This window comes from Hydra vulgaris, chromosome 09, assembly GCF_038396675.1.
Source record: "Hydra vulgaris chromosome 09, alternate assembly HydraT2T_AEP".
In the NCBI taxonomy this organism is placed as follows: domain Eukaryota; kingdom Metazoa; phylum Cnidaria; class Hydrozoa; order Anthoathecata; family Hydridae; genus Hydra; species Hydra vulgaris.
Window position 1 is genome coordinate 35,750,191 of NC_088928.1, and position 22,128 is coordinate 35,772,318.

General features: G+C 28.8%; 1 protein-coding gene across 1 annotated transcript; it reads left to right on the top strand.

Annotated features, from left to right (window-relative positions):
• Nucleotides 1–326: 326 nt before the first annotated feature.
• On the top strand, nucleotides 327–2,104 carry LOC105843568 (fibroblast growth factor 8). The gene is made up of 5 exons (XM_065806420.1): nucleotides 327–502; nucleotides 588–645; nucleotides 1,200–1,338; nucleotides 1,522–1,625; nucleotides 1,740–2,104. The coding sequence occupies exons 1-5, from the start codon at nucleotides 441–443 to the stop codon at nucleotides 1,926–1,928; spliced, it is 552 nt and encodes a 183-aa protein (XP_065662492.1). The 5' UTR covers nucleotides 327–440; the 3' UTR covers nucleotides 1,929–2,104.
• Nucleotides 2,105–22,128: the final 20,024 nt, after the last annotated feature.

A 22,128-nucleotide genomic window follows, 5' to 3' on the forward strand; every position in this document is an offset into this window, starting at 1 on the left:
TTCATATTTAAATGCTAGGATTATGAGTTTTATTATTTATTATTTTTACGTTTTTTGAATGTAAATAAATGATAATTTGATTTTTTTACGAGAAATAGTTATAATCTTATATATATATAGAATATAGAAAATGAAAATGTATTTTTGCATTTGGATTCCAATACTGATTTAAAAAATGATCAAAAAACTTAGTTTAAATCCTGCAGAACATTTAATACTTTACATAGCATTTTGGAAATTTTTAATAAATTTAATTTTTATATATCTGCATAATTATATATAATCTGTTGCTGATAAAAATAATAACTCGTTTTTAGGAGGTTTACAGTAGTACATCACAAATAACGTCATTTAGTAGACTTGTGCTTAACAATAAAAATCCATGCATAAACTTAAAAAAGTAATTTAAACATTCAAGTCAAATGTAGCTTCATACATAAATGGACGTTAAAGAAATTTTCATCAGCTTTGTTTGGTTTTATATTGTCAACTCTTATTCAGAGTAAGCATGAACAATTAAATTTTAAAATGTAACTAACCAATAAAACAATAACAATAAAAAAAAGGTCTAAATGTAATTTTTTTAGAGAAAATAAAATCGATTATGAAGGTTTGATCGAAGAGTATTGGCAAAAAACAAATTGGGTAGGTGGACGTAATTATTACTTGTTGTGATTCGGTTTAGTAAAAAAGTTGTCAACATATTTCTTTATGGTTGTAAATTTGGTACAAAAAAATTTAATTAATATAAATTTTTATATTTAATTGAAAATAATTATTTTTTACATAACACAATTAATAAAACAGTTAATACTGTATATGCTCACTTACTTAGATCTATTTATTTGACTTAATTATATAAATAAATACAAAAATTACAAAATATTAAATACTGACATATTTACACATTTATTAGTATATTTGCACAATTTAAGTAATAATTTGATTCTAAATTCATTCATAAACTTTTATTATATAACATATAATAATTTTTTTTTAACATTTATCAAATCCGTAAATAGACTTGAGCTATATTTTCGTTTTCGACAATACCAATACATTCCGTTATCATCCCGAAACGATAAAAATCTAGACATAACAACGTAATTAGATTTCTTTTAACAAAAAATTTTCAAAAATTAAAGTAGAAAAATCCGAAAAAATTTATTCAAGTTTTTTCATTTTTCTTGATTTTGCAGACAAAAACGGACAACTTCAATTGTGTCGATAATAAAATTGTCTCCGAAAAATCTGTAAGGCTGCGCTCTTTTAACGGAAATAAGTTTCTTCAAATTTTTAAAAATAAGGTTCGAGTGAGTACTATACCTTTACAAAACAGTAAGTTTTTTTTTTTTAATTATAAATTATTTGTAATTGAATCAGAATTGATTGTATTAACTTTTTATATTACTTATATATATTATATTAACTTTTTATATTAATCATTTTTATTATAATAAATTTTATATTATCTATATACATTATATCCACTTTTTATATTATTTATATTTATTATAATAGCTAACATTACACTTGAAACTATTGGATACGATCTAATTCGTATCAAAGGATGCAAAGCAAATCGCTACATATGCTTCAATAAAAAATCAAAGTTAATTGTTCAGGTAATTTATCTCTCTTTTTTTAAATCTGTTTTTATGCATCTGTAATATTTTGTATTAAATTTTATTATTAAATACATTATAGATTTAACGATGATTTTCGAATGTATATTGTAGGAAAATGGTGACCATGACAACTGTGTGTTTGAGGAAAAATTCATAACAAGCAATACTGTGTGCTTCAAGTCTAAATTTAAAGACTGGTACTTGGGAATAAAAGACAATGGTAAAATACAAAGAGGCAACCGTATTTTGTATTCAAGCAAGGAGAGAGAAACACGGCTATTTTTCATCGAATTTATTTAAGTTATTGGATACTATGCTAAAATAATGTCATTTTATTATTCAATATATGTTTAAAATGACGTATAAAACATATTTTAAACTTTTTTGCGATTTTTATACATATTTTATTTTTTATTAAATTTGTGAGCACACTTTTTTATTCATCTACACTGATTTTAATGTACACTAAAATAGATAAACGTTTGATTACTCACCAAACGTACCTCAAATAATGTTGTCAAATAGTTTTTTTTGTGATAATTAAAGTTGTCAAGTTCCTTTAATTGATCTTTTAAAACGCTAAAAAACGTTTGCAAATGTACAAACGTTTGGTGGCATTTTACTTGATAAAAATTTATTTTTAAACTATTTTATAGAACAAACTAAGAATAATAATTTCTTTCTTTTAATTTAAAATCATATAAATTAAGTCAAAATAATCATTATAATAAAAGATATTAGCTAGTTATTTATATATCTTTCAACCTGATATTAAGATAAGTTGATTAAAAACTGATTGATAAGATGTTCTTTGACTAACTAAAAAGATTTTCTTCAACAGATTGTACTACTTAGAGCTTTTTAATTTAACTGGATGTTCTATTTAGTTTGATGATGTTCTGTTCAATAGTACAATAGTTAACTCTTTAGTTATTTGATGTAAAACGTAACCTTTCAGAAAATTGAAATTTTAGGTTGTGGCAAAACAACTGTGATCTAGTGACTACAAAACGTATACAACATCTGTAACCTGGTTCTTTTAAATTTTTGAGTTTTACGAGTTTTATTAACAGAATAAATTTGAATGATTTTATTTATAAATATTTATACGTGAAGTTTTATTAAATACTTATTATTTGGAGATTTCTAAATCTTCTAATCACACAAAGATAGTTCTAAAAAGTTTATAAGAAAAATTCTTTTTTTTTTAAATTTGTTTTAAGCTGTAAAAACTTAACATTCTATGGAATCAACTGACAACAAAAACTGATAAAATAAAAATGGATTCAAAGGGCAATAAAAGGATTTCCGTACGGATTATCAGGTTTTTCAACAAGAATGACCAACCCACCTTAATAATTTAAGTATAATTAGTAATAAGATAATTAGTTGAAAATGTCAACGAACTTAACAATGGTTTAAGGAATGACGAAAGTCATTTGGAAGGTTTCCAATCTGTACAGTAACGCTAATTGGTCATTAGATAATTCGATTAAACTTTTTATAGTATACTAAATGATAATTTTGAATTTGCAATACGGGGGCAAAACCATAATTTAATGTTAGCAATGTTTTACGGGGTAATTAGGTGGTATTTCTCAAAAAAAAAAAGTTTTACAAAAAATGTGCGAAAGAACTTGAAAAAACGAGATTAAATAAAATTTTTTCAGCATTTTAGCTATACAGGGTTGGCCAAAAGTCACTGAACCATTTCAATTTTAAATAAATTTTTTATTTTAGCAGTTGTATGCATGAAATTTTAGTAACATAAAGTCAAGGCGATGGAAATTGATTTTCAATCACAAATTTAATTTTATTTATATCACAAATTTACTTTTAGTAAGCTTTAGAAACTTTATCGTTGAAAAATAACATCCTGCATATGCCTTCCATTTTCTGCTTCACAAATTGCAGCTCTTTCGATTACCTCTTCCATAACCTTATCCAAAGTTTCTGGGCTTATTTCTCTTATTTCGCTGAGCTGTTGCTCCATCCTGCTGGAACCACATTCCAACTCGATTTTCAATTTCTGGCCATAAGAAATTTTGAAGCATCGCTCTGTACCTCACTCCTATCACAGTCACAGTATTTCCATCATCATCTTCAAAAAAGTATGGCCCGATAATTTCATTTGAAGTTATTGCGCACCATACAGTGCACTTTACAGGGTGAAGTTCTCTCTGATGCACAGCTCTTGGGTTTTCTGTTGCGCAAAAGCGACAGTTTTGCTTATTGACAAACCTATTTAGGTGGAAGTGGGCTTCAACAGACATGATTAGTTTATCCAAAAAATTTGGTTCATTTTCAGCAAGTTCTCGTAATCGAACGGCATACTCTAGGCTGAAAGTCTTGTAGCTTCAATTCTTGGATGAGTTGCACTTTGTATGGATAAAAATTTAGACTTTACATAACCCTTCTTAAAGATGTGCGAGAAATTCCAAGTTCCAATGATCGTCTTCGGGTGGAAGTTGTTGGATTTTTTTCAAGATTTTCACGTATCCTTTTTTTTTTTTCATCCGTACAAACAGCTTTAGGTCTTCCAGAACGTGGCAGATCACTTACAGCTCCTTGATCTTTAAATCTTTTAACCATGCTCTTAATTACATTCCTATTAGGAGCATCTCTCAGATTGAAATGCCTTCGATAAGTTTTTAGGTTTGAATTATTGAGCCTTGATTTTGATAGTAAAATTTTACAATTTGTGTACGTTGGACAGTACTGAATTTCTCCATAATTTTTTCCGGGATCTGAAAAAAATAAAAAATATTAAGAAAGCAAAAAATATTAAGAAATAAAAAAGATATTAAAAAATAAAAAGGGTCAGCGACTTTTGGCCCACCCTGTATATCCTTTATAAATCATTAAAAGTAGTTAAAAAAATTTAAACATCAAAAAGCAACTCTAAGTTTCAGAAGAAACCATTTTTTCATCCATAGTCTTGTTTACACGTTAAAATAAAAGAGTAATTACTAAAACAAGCTTTAGTAATTAAAACTTTAAACCGTTAAAAAAAAGATTTACGAATTAAATTACATTCAATTTACTGTCAAAAAAAGTTTATCTATATTTATTAATAAGCACTGTCTATAATTTATAAAAGAGAATGTACTTGCTTACTGCGTAAACTGTTTTTAATTAGTCAATAAAGCCTGCTAAGGTAAATGGGTTTTTCAAAAATTACAAGTTCTTTTATTGACTATTTTATGGTCGCATGCTTACTCATTGTAGTTTAAGGGGCATTTCAAGAAATTACCGTCAGTCGGTTTTTAGTTTAAACAACCAATTTATTTCCGTAAAATATCTGGTCTGCAAGATAAATAATTAGATATTCTAGGGGTCGTCCATAAATTACGCAAAGCTAAATTTATTTCAAAAAACAAACTAAGGATTTTATTAAACTCTTTTACGCGGCGATTTTCATTAAACTTAATGAGCTATTTTCATTTTTTATCCAACATAAGGCTCGGCGAGGGAAAACTTTTGATATTTTTTGTTTATTAGTGAAATTTAGCGTAATTTATGGACGATCCCTAAAGAAAAAACTCCAAAAATCATTTACAAGCAATCTTTTAAAATTTTTTTAAAATGTAATATGCCTATCAAAATTTTTATATAATTTAATATATTATAATGATAGCATATTATGAAGTCCTAACATTTGCTTTAATTTCCAGACTTAAGAAGTCTCAAGTTCTTCAATGCTACTTTTATATGAGGACTTTGCTCTGTGCTGGAATTGATTTAAATGTTGCAAAGATATTTAAGTAATAGAATACATCAAGAAAATAGAAGAAAAAAAGCTACTACAAGCATATAATTTTTTTGTTTACATTTACTTATTAAGTGGAGAACATTATAATTTTAAGTTAAAAAAGCATGTTTTTTATGAAATTTATTGACTTAACCACTTCGTAAAAGTTCTAGCATTTTTGATTTATAATCATTTTCAAATGAAGGAGGTTTTTTAATTTTATTTAATGCAACTTGAAGCAAACCGAGTCAGCAAAATTCTAAAGAAGTTCAAAAAGAGACTTTGTAAAAACTTTAAATAGAAACAAAAAACAAAACTAAATTTTTTTTTTTTAAAACACTAACAGAAGTATTCTTACTCAACTAACTACTCTCTAAATAATACAGTTGTACTGAAAAAAAATTTAATCGCTGCGTTGAGTATTTGTATGTTCTTTTTTTTAAAAACCAAACTTTTTTGGATAAAAAATATTTTTTAATTAAGTGATCGTTTTATTAATTCCTATTTGTATCCGGGTTGCTATTAAATGAATCAGATATTGGTATTATTTTAATAGTAAATAGTTGTAAAATTAAACTCTTCAGAGATTTGTTTCTGACTGAATATATCGATAAAAGTTTGCTTAAGAAGTAAGATGATTTATTTTTCCATTACGTTACATTTTTAATTTTTTATTCATTTTTATTGAAGTAGTAATAATGCATAGAAAGTGAGAAAGTGAGAAAGTGAGAAAGTGAGAAAGTGAGAAAGTGAGAAAGTGAGAAAGTGAGAAAGTGAGAAGGCGAGGAATAATCAAATTTTAGGGATTACACTTTTTGTAACCCTTGAAGATTTCTTTTAGGGCATTTTAAAATTCTGCTTCTTCAACAATAAATTAATTGAAAGATATTTTTTTTTAGTCTGTTTCTCATAGATCTTTTCGATGGTTATCTCGTATAGTTTTGAAATTGTTTAAGTCATCCTAGTACAAAAGAACCTTTCTCCTCACTTACTTTTTTTTTCAGTTTTGTAGATAAATAGCAAATGCTCAAGTCCTTTAATCTCTTTTAATACCTTTTTACATAGATATCGATGAAGTAATTTATGTTCAGCTGATGCATGTTTTATTTAAATTACAATTAATGGAATTTAAGTAGACCATGGCTGGTGTTAGAGTTTGTTCATGCATTCTATGAGCCCTTCAAAAATAGTTCATAGTTCTTTCATAGTTCTTTTTATAACCAATAAAAATTGGCATCGTGACAAGTTTAAGTTGTTTCCACGAAAAATGTCCAATAGTCGCAATCTATTCCTTTCAATCGCTTGTTCCATTTTTTTATTCTAGGTACATTGTTTTAAACTTAAGCTAAATCAATTTTGCCATTGTCGTCTTTTTCATTTTAATCTTCTTCATTATGATCTTCATTATTATATTTAAACATGTCGTTTCTTTTTTGAATAATCAACAACTTATAAAACTGATAGTTTTCCGTTGAATTCCACAGTTTAGTTTTTGGTCCATCAATAATTGCTTTAAACTTGAATTCTTAATTGTTGCTTTAAATTAGATTTTTCAGTGACGTAACTTTCTCGATTGTTGAGCTGTGATTCCCCTGCTTTTTGCCTTTCGTTTTTATATTGTTTTTATGCATAGAGACTGTGAATGAACGCATAAAAGATTATTTTTACCCCATAGTTTTTCTCCATCAATTTTTTAGTTCGATTTCACAAAATCCATCAATTTGCGTGGTCTATAACATACTCGTTATTTATGTTTTCAATTTTTTTATTAAGTTTCTCTAAAATGTCTTTCGAGTTCAGAAATTTGTATTTGCTTGATAACTCAACCATGAGATCGAAATACTTGTTGTGATTTTTTGTTAGTTAATTAATTCAACTAACTCAATTCACGTAACTCAATTTTACACGGACTTTTCTCTCACTAAGAAGAAGACCAATTTGAAGTTTAGTTCGTATTAGAAAGACTTTTCATTTTATTTTGTTGTTGTTGCCGATAATTCAATTTTCACTGGTAATTAATTTTCTATATAAGGTTTTGATTTTGGATTTTTTATTTCTTAAACCGTTCTTCTGTACAAAGAAACGACTTTCTTCTACAAACAATGATTTGATGGCGATTGTGATTAGTAACGATATTAAATATAATATTTTTATAACCAAATTTTAAACCATTCAAAATGAATGTTTAACTAAAAATTTAATACCATAAATAAAATATCTTCTCTGTTTCTATAATATTAAAAGATATTTAAAATAAAATCAGAAAGGTAAAAATGAATTGTTTAATAATAATTGCCTAATATAATAAATAAGATAACTGCGGTGTGGAAGAAAGCGTTCAACCACCGAATTTAATTTTCTGATGATGTAATCGTAACTATACTATCATCTAATAACTAATTATACTATTAGAGTTACCATAGGTTCTTAGAACTAAAGATTCTTAGAAGAAATTAAGTCGATTGTTCTATTTTATTATAAGCGTTGCAGGGGAGGGGAGAGGGGCATTGAATGAGTAGGGGGCGATCATGGTTGGACATGGCACAAAAACCCCCAGAAATATTTTTTTTCGAAAATCGAACTAGTGATAAATATATATTTTAATTATGATTGTATGTACTTTTTATCATAACCATTAGGTACGTCTAAGACACTATTGAAACAATATAATAACAATTGAAAGTTTGAGTTTGCTAAATTTATCTCAACTAACAATTATTGTTTAAAAAAAAGAAACATTTAATATTATTGCAATGATTTGGTTATTTAAAAATATATTTACAATATACAAATTGCTGAAAGCAAGCATTAAGAAAAAAAATTCCCTGCAAGTTTATACAATTTTTTTTCTGCGTGATTTCAATTCGAGCAGGTACAAAACATTTGTTGGAATAAAAAGAACATCATACGGAATTGTGACGACTATAAGGCGTTGTATAGACGTGTTACAGACGTCTGTGCCCGCTGGGTTGAAGCAAAATGATTTATTGATAGTTCGAAGTCAATGCTCTTAGCAAGCTCACAATCGATTAAAATTCATGTCAATCCAAAAAAACACTGTTTTGATAGTTGATCACAAAAACATTGTTTTTTATCTTTGATCACATATAGTTTTTGATAATCTTTAGTTTACTGAAACTTCTCTCAACATAAATAGATGTAAAAGGAGTCAAGTCAATTTTGTAGAGTATAGAAGAGTCAGGAAAACATAATGTCATCTATTTCTCAATTAAAAATGAATATTTGTTTTTCAATTGTAGTTCAGTCGTCATTGCCGGAGATATCGATGTATAGACATCTTTGAAAAAAATAAGTTGGTTTCAGGTAAGGAAAGTGTTACGGGTTTTTGTCGAAACATTTTTAACACATAAAAACAAATCTAAATTCTCCACAACGTTGAAATCAGTTAATTTATAGTTTTTTGTTTTTCTCTTTTAAAAAAAAAATTCGATTGCCGTTTGCAAAGTCGTTGTAGTTTTATGAATATCTATCACTGTACAATAGGGTGCAGTGAATTTTTTTTTATCTTTATAAAAATATATAATAGTGAGGAAACGTTGTCCTGGCATATCATAAGTAACGTGTAAAAGTTTCAGAGAGATTGTGATAGATCTTGAGGGTATAATAAGCTTTGGGGAAGGAAAGGGGAGGGGGGTTGACACGTAAAATTTGCATGTTTCCATTTTGTTTGAGTGGATGTACTATTGGATGTACATGAGACATCCAAAATATAATGTAGAATATTGTAGAATTGATCCTGGAGATTCTACAATTACAGACCTCAAGCGATTGTAATGAAAACTGCCAGATACATAATTCATCAAAATAGGCCTAAAATCAATAAAAATGAACCGATTTTACTAAATTCGCTTTTAGTTATACAATGTCGTTGTTCAAATGCTTTAATGTTTAATATTATTTGTTTCTCAAGGATACGAAACTAAATCTTCTGTTTAATATCAACTCTTTATTTACATTACTTAGAAAAAAATTAATGAAATAATATTTAATTTTTAGTCCTTGTCAGAATAGTATTCTGGATATTTTGAATATCGTTCAGAATAGTATTCTGAATATTTTAAATATCGTTCAGAATAGTAAACATGTTATGCTATATTAGGCTCTGATCAAACATCAGATGAAACCAATGAAGCTACAAAAGAGCCGAACGTCTCGGATATATTGGAGAATGTTGCACAAAACATTGAACGAATTTGGTTAACAGCCTTAACACCGGTTGTCTCGCATACTCGGATTTTAAAGATGATTCGCTCCTACCTTGACAATTTGATGAAGCTCATGAAAAGCATAAAGCGTAAGAACAGTGAAGTGGCGATCGATACTTTCAAAAACAATGAAAGAAGTAGACTTTTCGATATTTCGGCCTGCAAATGCAGTTTTAAAGTACGTTCCTGCGACAAGAATTGCAAGGTGCCTTCTGCAGAGCAGGCATTTCTACATGATCAAAGAACTTTGCGATTAATGGTCATTGGTGGCGTTGATAAACTTGCTACAAAGAAGTTTGCCATGAGATTACTTTAAAAAGCAAAAGAAATGCATACTGTGGGACTAAAGCGTTGGCCAGGTTAACTCTTATCTGCCGTTAATATTCAGAACTTACGTGACTGTGATTGTGATGAGATTAATGACGGTACTTTTTCTGGTGACCGCTGCATTGCTAGTCAGATTCACAATGATTACTTTGACAACGAAACATCAATCGAAGCAGGTAAACTTTATGACATTTGGTCACCAGTTACTACTTTGAGTAATGTAAAATCGCGTATCGCGTCGAAAACTTCCAACATAAGCACGTACTTGCGACAGATATGGTATTTCTGACCGGTCGCAGCAGCAATAGCTAACGCTGTGCTGAAGGATTTTGGTATTGTAGCAGCAAACGATTCATCCAGTGTTATAGATCCCAGCAAAACACGCCAAGAACGTAAAATGAAGCGTATCGAAATGACACCGTCTCATGAATGAAAACAACAGTTTATATTTAAATATTTAAATATAAATTGTTGTAGCAACTTATTTGTAGCAACTCATAGACAGTGTTGAATTTAATAGATATCCGTGTCACACTCAATTAGTTGAACGGTACCGTACTAAATGCAAAATTAGCAAAATTACTCGGTTTTATTGATTTTATGCTTACTTTGATGAATTATGCCTCAGGCAGTTTTCATAGCAGTGACTTTCTATATATATTTTTAGACTCTTCAGAATCAATTCTACCATATGCTAGATTATTATTTGAATGTCTCATGTACTTTCAACAGCACATCCTATCAAAATCGCACAAAACGCAAACATATGCTAACCCCCCCTCCCCTTAACTCAAGGCTTACTGAGGAACCTCAAGATCTACCACAATCCAACTGAAACTTTTACACATTACTTATATTATGTCAGGACAACTTTCCCTCACTATTATATATTTTTACCAAGACCTTTTTTTTTCTTCATTGCAAAACGCTGCACCCTACTGTACATTCACAGTAGTTTTGACTCACCGAACTATGTTATAGTCATTATAAAACAAAAATAATTTTTTTCCCCCTAATATTCCAGTGTTGGTACTTAGTAACTATTTTTATTTTTTTTTCTCTAGGTATGTTTCAGCAATAAGACTACCATAGAAATTATGACTCAAAAGAGTCAATATGTAAAAAGGGCTTCCAATGAAAAATTTCATGAAGATTGTATAATCCAGACTATTAAACACCCTTCTAAAGTCATGTTTTAGTCATTTCTTAATGGAAAAGATATCGGTCAACTGTACATTGTGGATGGAATATTGAAACAGGACCAATACAAAGAAGTCATTTAAACATGTCTTTTACCTCAATTAATGAAGCGGTTTCCAAATAAGCAGAAGAAAATATTTATGCAAGATGGAGTAACATGCCACTCGGCAAAATCCTTATAAAAATTATTAGAATTTCTAAAAATTCCACTTTTAGATTGGCCAGGAAACTCCCCAGATATAAACCATATAGAAAATGTATGGGAGCTATTAAAGAGAGTAATTTTGCTAGGAAAGGTCACAAACAGGACCCAATTGTTTAAAAATTATTTGGGATTGGAACCATAATGCACATTTAAAAGAAATGGCTTTAAATTGTATTTATAGCATGCCGAATCGTCTTCATGCAGTTATTAAAAATACGAGAATATCAGTAAACGCATTCTTATTGTTATTTTGTGTATGTTATGTTAGAAAAAAGTTATACTTTATCTATATTTTAGTTTTTTATCTATACTTTATAAAAACATAAGTTTTCCCTCTAAGAAGATAAAAAATACAAAAAATATCAACGTGGGCATATATATATATATATGTATATATATATATATATATATATATATATATATACATATATATATATATATATATATATATATATATATATATATATATATATATATATATGCTGGCCAAAAAGATCCGACCGAAAGTGTGTCATTGCTGGGTAAAATTGAAAGTGGCTTTTGCCACTTCTGCTTTCAATTTTACCCAGCAATTTTCAATCGGGTTTAAATCCGGTGACGAGCCAGGCCACGGAGCAAGATCATTGATGGAATTCTCTGGAAACCATGTCTTGACGATCTTTGCTTGATGACATGGCGCGCCGTCATGCATAAAGATGTCACAGTTGCGAGTTCTGAGCCAAATAGGAACATTTTCCTTTATTATTTCAAATAACTAACAGCTTTGATAGTTTCACCTGTCGGCATGAGATGGATTCCCACTCGACCTCTGGCAGTAATTGCTGTCCAAATCATAATTGCAGGGCAATCTTTTACCGCTGGAACAACATAACGGGCATTGTAGCGTGTGTTTGATGGCCGTCGAACACTCACTTTATGCGTAGCAAATTGTTTCACCGGCGATTCGTCTGAGAACATGACACGTCACCACATTGTCACGGTCCAATTTTTATGTGCTTTACAAAATTTGAGACGGTCACAAATATTTTTCTGAGTCGTGGTTTTAATGCAGCGCGATAGAATCAAAGACTGAAATTGTCCACAAGACGTCGTCGAGTGGTGTAAGAGCTCACGTTCACATCAGGAGGCATTTTATCAAGAACTTGTGAAGATGATGCCGGCACTGTATATATATATATATATATATATATATATATATATATATATATATATATATATATATATATATATATATATATATATATATATATATATATATATTTATATATATATATATATATATATATATATATATACATATATATATATACATATATATATATATATATATATATATATATATATATATATATATATATATATATATATATATATATATATATATATATATATATATATATATATATATATATATATATATAATCAGTAAGACTTTTAGAAAAGAAAGTATGACGAGAGTTGTATGTAACAAAATTTTTATTAAAATTTTTGGAATAATTTTTGTGACATGTGGACACCTTGTAACCGTTTTCCCGAAACTGACTAAAATTATGATGAACAAATTCAGAGACTTGTTTGCTCCAATATCCTAGACCTTTATTTGGGTAATCACTTGATATTATTTTTAAAAAATCTACTGTTTGTTTTACTAAAAAATGTACTTTAGGTGATTATCCAATCTATCTATTAATCCAAGATTACAGTAGGCTTCTTGATAACTTTTATTTTTATTTCGTAGTCGGGTTTTAAAGTCATTGCTAAAAAACTAACTTTAACTTTTCTTAAGCATTTAAATGCCTCTAGTATAAAAGAAAGATGTTTATCATTATCTAGTGGAAAAGACTTGATCAAATTGTTTATATCTATACTATCAAGAAGTTTTGAATACTGTACTCGCTTAATTTTCCCACAATGAAGCCTTGGTCTTTTAAAGCCCAGTTTTTCATTCCACTCCTCTGCTTTAAAACAAAATTCTTTAGATTTTGTGTACGAATCAAGAAAATTAAAATGTTTGTTGGTGTTTCCACTGAGAAGGTGTAGCTCCATCGGAACAAAAACTTTTATAACCTTTGCTTCATCTGGTAGATCAATAAGTGGTTGGTCAACACTGTTATGATAGGGTACAACAGATTTGATTTGATTTTTTAATTTTATTTCTGCAAGCATTTTTGTAATTATTAGCTGATGATCTAATCATTCCAAGTGTTCTATGTTCACCTTGAAATTCAAAATTGTGAAAACCATTTTTGCTAGCTACACACCAAGGGCAAGGATGAGTTAAGGCTGCATTTTTTTTCCAAAATAAATATTGGCCATCTTCAAATCAAAAGCACAAAAATATTTAATACTGTTTAATCTAATAAAATTGATTATCATTTTCATACTTGCGTAAGATTCTTGAAAATTTTCTAAAAGTGCAACAATAATGAGTTTGTTAAGACCACCATCATATGCCTTCGTCATAACTAAATTTTTTTACCTTTTCTTTAGATACCTCACAAGGATCTAAGAAATTTAAACAAACTTTTAAAAACTCAGCTCCTCAATCAATGCCAACTTTTAAAATGTACTGGCTTAAAATATTTCTTTTTTTGACAACATTTTCCACCTGCATTTTTTAATTTGTCCACTTCACTTGAAGGTATCGGTGAATCAGTAAACAATGTTTTAAAAGAAGTGATCTTTTGTATACTAATTGAAGGTCGGGATGTCGGAAACTTAATTAAATTGCCTTGTTTTTCAAACTTTTGTGTAAGTGTTTTGAAACAATCCAATTCGGTACCTCTATTGTCTAAATAAAAATCTACCATACAAAATTTTATATTATTTTGGAATTATCATTATAATTTAGTTTTAATAGGAACTTAATAATATAACTAATATTTTTTTATCTTCATATAGTTGCTTCATTAGGTTTTCTTTTCTCTCTGTAATACAACAGGTGTGGGCTAATTCTGATCCAATAACATTTAAACATCTTTTACAAACTATAATTGGTCCAGGAGAGGGTAAAACTTTCATGTTGATTTTTGGTTTTCCTCTTTTTTCTATATTTGTTCCACGTGTTAAATTTCTCCAAGCAATAAGACATATATCAAATAAGCATAACTGTTGGTTTCTAGTAGGAATAGTTTTTTTGATCTTAGAGAAATTTAAGCATAAAACTATATTGGTGTTACCTTTTTTCAGTCTTAATAAATTAGTTTGACATCTACCAAAAATTTCCATTTGGAAAACAGTTATCACTTAATTTAATATTGTCAATGAAACATTCTTTAATTTTCAATAAAACTACACTTCCTTCGTGTATTTTACATAAATTTTATCCTTTATCAAAGCAAATTAAACAAACTTTTCTACTACTTTGACTGTGACTTAGCCTTGAACACGGCATTTCAAAAGTGAAATAACTATTAATATTTAAACTTTCAAAGCGCAAATAAAGGCGGATTTCCATTTATAAGAATTTTTACGCAGAACAGAACGGAAAAAAAATTATCCAATCATGTAACATAAAATTTGCGCATCTTAAATTTTTTTGTTAGATGATTGGATGATTTTCTTTTCCTTTCCGTTCCGCGGAAAATTTCCTGTAAGTGAAAATCCACCTTAACGATACATTACAAACGCAACATGTAACAAAACACAAATAACAATAACGCATAAAAATCAAAACTCGTTAGAACCAAAAGTGGTTTTTAGTTAACCAATACCAAATATTTTAACAATAAAGAATGATTTTAAGGGTTATTTAAATTGACATTGTACAAATTAAAACAGTAGTTTGTAAATGTAAAACATCTAAAATTTTATATATACGCTTTTTTAAAATACATATAAAAATTAAAAAAAAATTCCTTCAAGTAATTATCCACAAAAGACCAAACAAGCCTCTGAATTTTTCATCATAACTTTACTTAGCTCTCAGAAAATGGTTACGAGGTATCTAATTGTCACAAAAGTTATTCAAAATAATTTCATAAAGCTATTGTTACTTACAATTCTCGTACAACTATATATATAATTTATTGTGAAAAGTTAGTTTGTAAAATATGAAACAGCTATCATTAACTCTTGTTATGTTAAATATCACTAAAAACCACAAAAAAAAATTAAAATCTTCTTTTTATTTGCGTTCGAGTGATCGGACCCAATCATATTAAAGCTCTTAGAACACGCCCCTAACGTAACGCCCTTAAAACGTTTTTGAATTTTTTTTCTTTTCATATCTGTTACAATCAAAACTTCTCGACAAATTTTAAATGTCAATCCAAAAAAATAAGTCTTTTAAAAGTTGTGACCTTTTAAAGTTATTTTTTCGAGTTAATTGGGAAATAATAAACTATAAATAGTAATTACATTTTAACGAGAAGAGATTTTTGTATGAAGTTTTTTATCTGTCGATTAATTTTAACCTAGTTTAAGATATTATGAAAATTTCTTTTTTTTATATAGAAACTATACATGGGACACATAGACCCAAATTTTAGGTTTAATATTGTTAGATCCAGGCTCCGATCATCGCAATTTTTTCTGAAACATTCTTATTTTGCATTAGTATGGTTATTAGAAAATTTTATGAAAGCACCATTTCTCGAAGTTATCTATCTTTAACACTAAAAATTCTGGACCAGCTTGTTAAACCCCTTTTTATTTTTTTAGATATCGACAGAATATTTTCAAAATTTAGGTCATAACAGAACAAGGTATCATGGTTTCGAAAAAATAATCTATTTTTGGTTTACCTATTTTTTTCGTTAGAAATATTTCCACTAGGGTGTGGCATATGATATACAACTTGAACCGTGCTCTTCAGTGTCTTGTTTAAGTTTTTATGCACTGCTTCAGAAGTTTGATCTGATGTAACTCCAAGTAACAATCTTCTGCCTATAAAGTAACAATCTTCTGCCTATCAAGGTACTTCTTGAGATGGAACCTGATTATACGAAACTTCCATCCAAGAGAAATCTTGATTGTTAACAGCTCATGGGCATATTTATTTGAATGAAGCATGGACTCTACAAACTTGTCTATTTACTTTTTGTAGGATATATCGAGTTTCATCCCAAAACAGCATTCAGCAACTAAATTAAGCAAAAGTCAACCAAATATTAACTTGCTGAAAATAATTATATTAACACATTAGTGTCTTCTAATTTTATGTAGGCTGGTAAGGAAATAGCCCCCTACCTAATGTACCTGTACTAATTGAACTAAAAACGTTCTAAAAAGAGTTAAAGATTTAAAAAGAAAAAAAGTACCTTCTTTAAACCTCCACAGGATTTCAGTACATTCCAAATATTCAATTAGAGAATAAATTGTCATTTTGTCCAAAGATCTTAAATCTTTGGCACAGGTAGGTCAATTAAAACCACCACCATTATAGCCATGTCTGTTAATTGTTTTCTTTTCAAGAAGTTCCTAAGAAGAAGGCTTTAAGTTTTTAATTTCGTTTTTAACCAATTATTTTTTGATTTGAGTTAAATTCCAGTAAATTTAAATTTAAATTTCAAAAAAATCATTGAAAAAGGGAAAATAAAAATGGTTAAAGAAAAAAGATGCAGCTGATCACGATTAGCTTCCACTTATTATTTTGCGTGGTGCAGCATTAGAGATATTAGCACCAGAAGCGCATTTACTAAAGCTATCATTAGTAATCAGTATAGTTCTAAACTACTTGGAAATTACAGAATTTCTATACAACCTGTTCTGTTTAAATTACAAGTCCAGACTAATTTCTATACAACCTGTTCTGTTTAAATTACAAGTCCAGACTAATTTCTATACAACCTGTTCTGTTTAAATTACAAGTCCAGACTAATTTCTATACAAATTGTTCTGTTGAAATTTACTCAAACTATCAATACGGAAAGAAGTGAACTTGAATGATGAACTTATTACATTCGTGATCGGAAACATGTTGTAGCTTGTTATTGTGCAATCTATAACGAAAAAACTCTTCTGTCCGGTGTTCCAGAGGGATTTTTTTTACGATCATTACTATTCATATTTTTTCATAAAAGACTTAGTAGACTAACTCAAATATTTGAATATCATAAAGCACGAAAACGATACGGTGATATATCTTTCAAAAGGAGACGCAATTGTAAGTGAATGGAGGCATTCTAAAGGTTTAAAAAATATTTCTTATCATTTTTACATTAACAAGAATGATATTAACTTAAGTAAACAGTATAAAACTTCAAATCAAAAACTTGATTGAAAAAAAAATTTGATTGAAAAGCTACATTAAAAACTAGAAGCCTAAGGTTTTTTTAATTCCTCGAAACCCTAAAGTGAATCCATCATAATTTTTATATGCATTCAGATTTATTTTTTTTTGTTTCAATATATGATACAAATAGTTCAAACTGTAAATTTTGACATAAATTGTATAAAAAATATAAAATAATTTTCACCTTACATATATATACACAGATTTTCAGCTCGAATCACGGTTTACCCATAGCAGAAGTTTTTTAGCATGATTTTCCTAAAGCTGAATTAACAGGATATTTATACAAAATGTTTACACCAAAATAAAAACAAAATAAAATCAGGGAATAAACTAAAATATTATTATTATACATATTTGGTATATTTATACCATTGTGGCTGGCAATTGATACTATCACATTGAACTTACTACTATACTGACGTATAGAAGTACATTGTTACAGTCTTAAATACTAAAACAAAAAGCATTGAAAAAGTCTTTTATATACTTTATAATACTTAATAATGCTCATTCTAACATCTAGTGCAATTTCTTTCCGTTTTTTCTATGCTATCTTTCTAATAAGGCTACTTCTAACTTTCACCCCTAATTACTTCGTTTTTTCTAACCTATCTTTTACAACTTTTACAAGTGTCAATTTAGCAACAAAACCATTGAAAAAAACAACCTCAACCGTTAAAAATAATAAAAGAACTCGATGCCCTTTCACTTAACTTTAACTTACATAAAACTGTAATTTTATTGTCAACATCTTATTAAAGGGCTTCTAAGCAAAGTGATGGAAAGACAAAACCAAAATGGATTATTTTATTATATTTGAATAAATAAGAGTTAATATGTGTCAACAAATGTCAACAAAATCTGGGTGCAGACGCTGGCCGCTAGCTGTTTTCTTCAATACCTTAGACTCCCCAGCTCCCAGTTGCTGCCAACAGTAGTACTAGCTACTAACAGTATTACAATCTTATCAATATGTTTGAGATGTCAGATTAAAACAGACTAAAAAGAGATCAACCATATATTGTCATGCTCTTGAGGGAAGGAGGAGGATAGAAAGTGGTTTTACTAAAGTGTAACAATGTTGTGACGACGAAGAAGCGCCAAAAAAAGGTTAAAAACTGCGTGACGTAATTTATGAACAACCCCAAATGTAATACGACTTTAGAATAGAATATTAAATTATTAATATAATTTAAAAACTTTAAATTATAATATAATTTAATAATTAACAGTGCATACTTAGGCGTTTTGTTTAAGGTTGTTGCTAACTATGAATCCTAAATCATGTTTAGATGAGATTGATTCTAAATTAAGATGCGTCAAGTCAATTTATCAACACTAAGCAGTGTATAGACATGATTTTTATTCAGACGACTATTATGAAGAACTTTACATTTAGAGATATTTAGCCTCATATGCCATACTCGTGTCCACTCAGTTATAGCATCAATGTTATTTCGGAGCACGGTACAATAATTTTGTACTTTACCAAGTTGAATTGGGGCAAGCAATTTTGAGTCGTCTACAAACATTTTACAGGTTGACTTAATTCTATCCGGTAGGTTATTTATAAAGATCACAAAGAGCATTGATCACAATACTAACCCTTGAGGAACACTGCTAGAAACCGGCGCTCAGTCCAATACCGTTTTACCCACGATTACTCTTTTTTTACGGTTGCTTAGAAAGGGTTTCACCCATTCCAGAATTTGACCATTGATCCCGCACCCTTCTAGTTTTAGGATAAGACTAATATAGTGAACTTTGTCGAAGGCCTTGGCAAAGTCAAGAAAGAGCAAGTCTACTAACGATCGGTTAGCTAATGCTTTTGTTAAATAGTCTATAGTTTCCTGGTGGTTTGTAGAGCATGACTTACGGGGAACAAAACTGTGCTCTTTGTGTGTGATTAAGTTGCTGTCAACAATGTGCACTAGGATGTCTTGCCTAATTATATTTTCCAGTAGTTTACACGTAACAGAGGTGAGACTGACTAAACGATAAATGCTTATGATCTCAAACAGACATTTGAGATCATAAGCAAGATTAAGATCAAATTTATTTTGTGCTTTTTTGCTAGTTTTCCTCAAACTTTTTTTTTACTTAGTTGTACCGCGTTTTTAAGTGGGTAGAACTCCATTAATTTGCTATGTTTAAATGCCATGTTTAGAAGCCATGTTTAGATGACATAGCCGTGATATTAGGCTAGATAGTTGCATAAAATTTTTTCATATCCAAGACGCTATCAATTTTTGTGTAGATGAGTTTATTATAAATAGACACTAAGTTATCCTAAGCATCATTTATATTTTTTTTAACTAGTAATGATGTCTAATCAACATTAAATAGTTTAACGGATATAGCGGTGAAGTCACCTTTTCTATAGTTAAATAGTTGGTAGGAAGAATATAACTCATGAGTAGTCTTAAATAAGATTGGAGGGCTGCACCAAGAAAGGGCTCTTTTCTAATATTTAACACATTGTGAGAATTTTTGCTTACTATATAGTCAGTGTGCTTTTTTGTGAGCCATCAGACATTGTAAAAGTAGAAAAGAGTAAGTGTTGAGATAAAAATTCTTCGCTTAACATAAGCGACGAGTTTTAATTCCAACATCTACTCTTTTCTAGCTGATGAAAATTTGTCCTGGGCTGTTATCTGGTCTTAGCATATTACCTGATTCTGGAGATCTGGAGCCCATCAACTACTAGTAGGTCATAAAGTATTATGTTTAGACAGCATCTACAGCTAATTCAATGTTGTCATTGATTTCGAAATCTATAAGGCTTTTATTTTGGTGGTTAACAGAAAGAGGAGGCCTATAGATTGCATTAAGTAAGAAAAAATTGTTATTTATAGTAAGTGAAACCCAGAGTTTTACAGATGCTGCAAGTGACTATCCGGACACTGTCTCATCTCCTATTTGACACTCTATAAGGTTATTTAGAATGTATACTGCAACGCCACCGTAGCCGTCAGCTCGGTCCTTGCAGAGAAAATCTGGTAAAAGTGATGCTGAAGTTTCTGAGAACCAAGTTTCCGTTGCAAAAACTACAATGATGGTATTGTTTGACACTAGTGCAGATAGATAGATAGCGGATATATATATATATATATATATATATATATATATATATATATATATATATATATATATACATATATGCATAATTAGGGTGGAGTAAAAATAACTATTTTCATAAATACAATTATTCTCCCTGATTTTTATATTAGTAATAAGAAATCTCAAAAATTGAGACCAAGATAAGCAAAATTGGCTAATATTGCATTATGTTGATAACAATAGAAAAAATAGAATATTAGGTATATATTAAAATCCATGCTCTACTTTGAATTTTAATACGAACCATATTTCTAAATGTTACTTATGGCACTTAGTTTGAGTTACTAATATTATTTATGAATTAATAATAGCTAAAAATAACAAAACTATATTATATAATTCAGTTTGTAATAATATAAATAAATCGAATATGGCTTGTGTTGAAATTACGGGTAGAGCATGGATTATTTGAGTAATGTTCAACTTTTTATGTTTAAAAATTTTGTGTTTGTTTTAAGTTGTAACTTATTTTATGGGAAGTATTTTATAGTTCAAACTCAGTTAGAATTTAGTCTTATAATATAACTAAAGAAAAAAACTTGTTTTTAAATATCGTTTGAAAAAATCATTTCACTATATTTCTTAAAGTGTTTTTTATATAAAAAAATTGTTAAAACTATGGATGTTTCTATGCACAGCCTAATATTTTGCTACTACTAATACTGTGATAATACTATACTAATAATACTTCACTAATTATATTTCAGTAAATAGAATGTTAGAATATAAAACACATCATCTATTATTTGGGTATTCAAAACCACTCTCTATAAGGTCAACGGGACTAGATGCAATGCAGCATATGGTGTATATGTGAGAAAATGTAAGCAACATATACTGCATATCATTTCTCAAATAATAGTACAATCAAATATATATTATAATTTTGCAGAAACTTTCTGGAAGAACCAAAAAAAAAAAATAATAATGCAGCTTTTAAAGCAACATACACAATGTGTTACCATTTACATACTTGATAAAGAGAGTTGTTACATTTATAGAACAAAGCAAATAACTGCTGACAGAAAAAATTATAAAAAAAACTAGACGAGCCAAGATGCCAAGATGATTGATATATTTGCTTGCCAATGCAAAAATATTAAATATGCCAAAGTTAATGTTGTACTAGCTATGGAGCACATTTTCCTGGAAGATACGAGGAGGAAACTTATACTTGGCAATTGGATCAATAGATCAAGAAGGAAAAACTGCAGAGTATTTGAAGCAAGCAGTCTTAAAATCTTAATGATGCAGTGCTACTAGATTCTATCATTTCTGCTACACCTATGACGTCAGCTGAACTTGATGATATTTTCATAATTTCACATGATAACAAAACAAAGTTATGCAGTTTAAGTAAAGGCGTTGTACTTTGTGTGTAAAAAATTAATCGGACTTTAAATGAAAAGAGAACCATAGTGATGAAAAAGCAA